Consider the following 2918-nt stretch of genomic DNA (forward strand, 5'->3'; position numbering starts at 1 on the left):
GACGGGGGTTGAAACGCGGGACGTGGGATAGAGAACGTGAGGACGTCTCTGCGGGATTCCCTCCGCCACTTATGGGAATGCGATACGAGCTTTTCGTCGGATGCTCTCTTGCGTTTTCGCATTGTTACGCAACCGTCCTTCTCGCGTCCGCGTCACCCTCGTGCACTCTGACAAAGGGAATCAATGTCAATGCGCGCTGCCGTGCCATGTACACGCTCCGGAGAGGACAAGGAAAGTGAGAATGCTGAAATGATGATTGAGAGTATGTAATAAGCACGGATCAAAATCGTTATGTTATGCTATAACGATCACGCGAAGTGTCAGTTTCGAGTCCTTTAAATTGGTCCAGCAAGATAATATAATCATTAGATTTGTGCAATTATTCTATATTTGTTATATCTCTTTAACAAGAAATTAATTAGAGATTATTGACATAATTTGAACTCACTGCCATCATTTCAAGCTCCTGTTTATTCATTACTATACTGTCTCAAATTATGGCGTCAGAAACGAGGAGGTGTACGATAAAAATTCTTGCAAAATATATTATAATAATATGGAAATATATATATTTATATATGTTTCAATAAAACAACACTTATGATCGATAAAACTTACAAAAAGGTTTTATCGATAAAACGACTTGTAAAATATATTAAAAACTTTTCTTTCATTAATTGATAAATAACCAAATATATATATTTAAAAATGATGTTTAGCAAAAAACGAAATAAATACAGACAGCTATGACAAACAAATCAAATTAATAATATATTGAAATAAATATGATTTAATTTTTATTGCCTAATATAAAAAGATATTGGTTTCCAAATTATTTTTAATAAAATATAATAATAAAAAGTCTTTTCTATCAATTGCAAATGCAGTTTTATTAAAAAATTTATTCTCATTTAAAAATTTCTTTTCATCGATCCAATTTCGTATTATAATTATTTATTGAAAAATATTTCTATTCAAACGTAGTTTGCAAACATTTTTATTACTTTTGACCAAACATGTTTTCTTGCTTTTGACGTCACATTCTGAGATTATAGTGATGAATAAATAGAAACCTACACTTCAATTATTTCTTAATTAGAACTATACCTGCACTGACTTGACGTTTTTGTGATGAGGACATAAGACATAAACTATTTTAAGTTTAAATAAGTGAAGAAAAACGCATGTATCAAAGTTACATGATGTTTTCATGTTTTTTAAATAAATATAATAATGTTGTATTATTAGCCTCCTTCCGATATCTCAAGTTGTGACTAATAATATCATACCATTAAATTAAAAAAAAATCTAAAGTTTCCTTTACACTTTTCGATCTTCGCTATCTCAATTTCATTCATTTTAGCAAAATTGTCTGTATCATACTCGATCAGATATGCGAAGTAAAGTGACGGTAAGGATATCACGACGAATGCGAATCGGTGCAACTTATTGTCCCATCAGCAAGATCGAACGATCGCGGCTCTTTAGAACGAATCAGGAGGGTTTCTTGAACGTCACATTATGGTGTCAACGACTTCATCGTGGACCACAAACCGCTGGCATCCGTGTATCGAGAATGAATGGCGTCGCGACGGGTGGCAGGGAGGCGTATACAACTCGAATAAAATGTATCAATTCCGTCCTCATGACGCCGGGGTTTCTTTCCTCGAGGATCAATTGTTCGCTCCTTGAAGGAAGGAAGTCCCGTAACGGACAACATCTATTATTAATGCGCGATGTTGTTCAATTACGCGAGTTACACGATGAAACAGGCTTTTAACAAATATTGTAGATTATAACGTAAAAGTTTTGTTAATTGCCTTCTAATGTTCATTTCTATATACCATTGTGAATTAACATTAATCTCGATTTAACTTAATTTTTATCTTTTCAGAATTTTCAGAATTAGAAGAAAATAAAAAGTAAATTGAAGTTAGCATTTTTATAGGACGGGAAAGTCGTTGTAGTGTGGTACTAAAACATTATATTTTGAAGCAAGAAATACAATGAAAATAGCGAAACAACTAAATATTAAGAAAAAACTGTAAAATTTAAAAATGGACCCTGTTCTTTAAAGGTTAATCTATAATATATTAATAAAAATGGATTAACAGAAGATTTTTTTTTTAGATCTTAAGCAATTATAACTTTGTTTCGAATCTTTTATATTAACAGTATTAACACATATATACGCGCGCACGCGGAGAAGATTAGATATAACTAGAAAGATTATAGTCGCTTGATAGTCATTCATTTAAAGTTATACTGTATCCGTCGGCACTACATCGCCGTCGGTACATCACGATGGAAGTGAAATTTTGCATTACGCGATTTATTCAATTACAATCACATACACAGCTAGATCTCCTTCTATATTTTTACTGTCAGCTATGCGTTTAAGATATTGTTACACAAAGAAAGAGACGAATGTAAGGAACAGGTCAATGCATCTTCGTAATACAACTCATAATGCAACTGCAAAGCGAAATATCAGAATTGGTGAACACAAGTTATATAAAACAGAAAGTTATCTACTCTCATATTCATCCTTTTTTCAAGTTCCAATATTGCGTTTTCAAACTAGAGTAAAGATACAAGGGGCAGAAAGGACAGAAAGGGCGGAAGGGTTCAAATGTTCCTGAACCAGATGAAGAACATCAGTCCCATGTCAGTTCCCTCGCAAGAAGAGCAAGCAAACCAAATGGCACCCTTCTCTCATGTAGGGTTTATACGCATTATTTTAGGCATATTTTCTTAAAGCAATATTGAGAAAAATATTCAGAAAAACAATGTATTGCAATGTTTTCCTGTTTGTAGTTTTTATATTGTAATAAACATACGTAGGTTTAGTAAAAAAAACATATTTTATTTACTTTATTTACTCAGGGTACAGGTACACTTTCCACAGATCTGGAAAA

At 32.7% G+C, this 2918-nt stretch overlaps 1 protein-coding gene across 1 annotated transcript; it reads left to right on the forward strand.

Moving 5' to 3' along the window:
• Positions 1 to 20: 20 nt before the first annotated feature.
• On the forward strand, positions 21 to 1955 carry LOC108724135 (uncharacterized). The gene is made up of 3 exons (XM_018450327.1): positions 21 to 235; positions 1364 to 1628; positions 1895 to 1955. Coding segments are annotated over exons 1-3 (402 nt in total). The 5' UTR covers positions 21 to 100; the 3' UTR covers positions 1897 to 1955.
• The last annotated feature ends 963 nt before the right edge of the window (positions 1956 to 2918 follow it).

This window comes from Mycetomoellerius zeteki, unplaced genomic scaffold, assembly GCF_001594055.1.
Source record: "Mycetomoellerius zeteki isolate Tzet28-1 unplaced genomic scaffold, Tzet1.0 scaffold275, whole genome shotgun sequence".
NCBI classification, from domain to species: Eukaryota; Metazoa; Arthropoda; class Insecta; order Hymenoptera; family Formicidae; genus Mycetomoellerius; species Mycetomoellerius zeteki.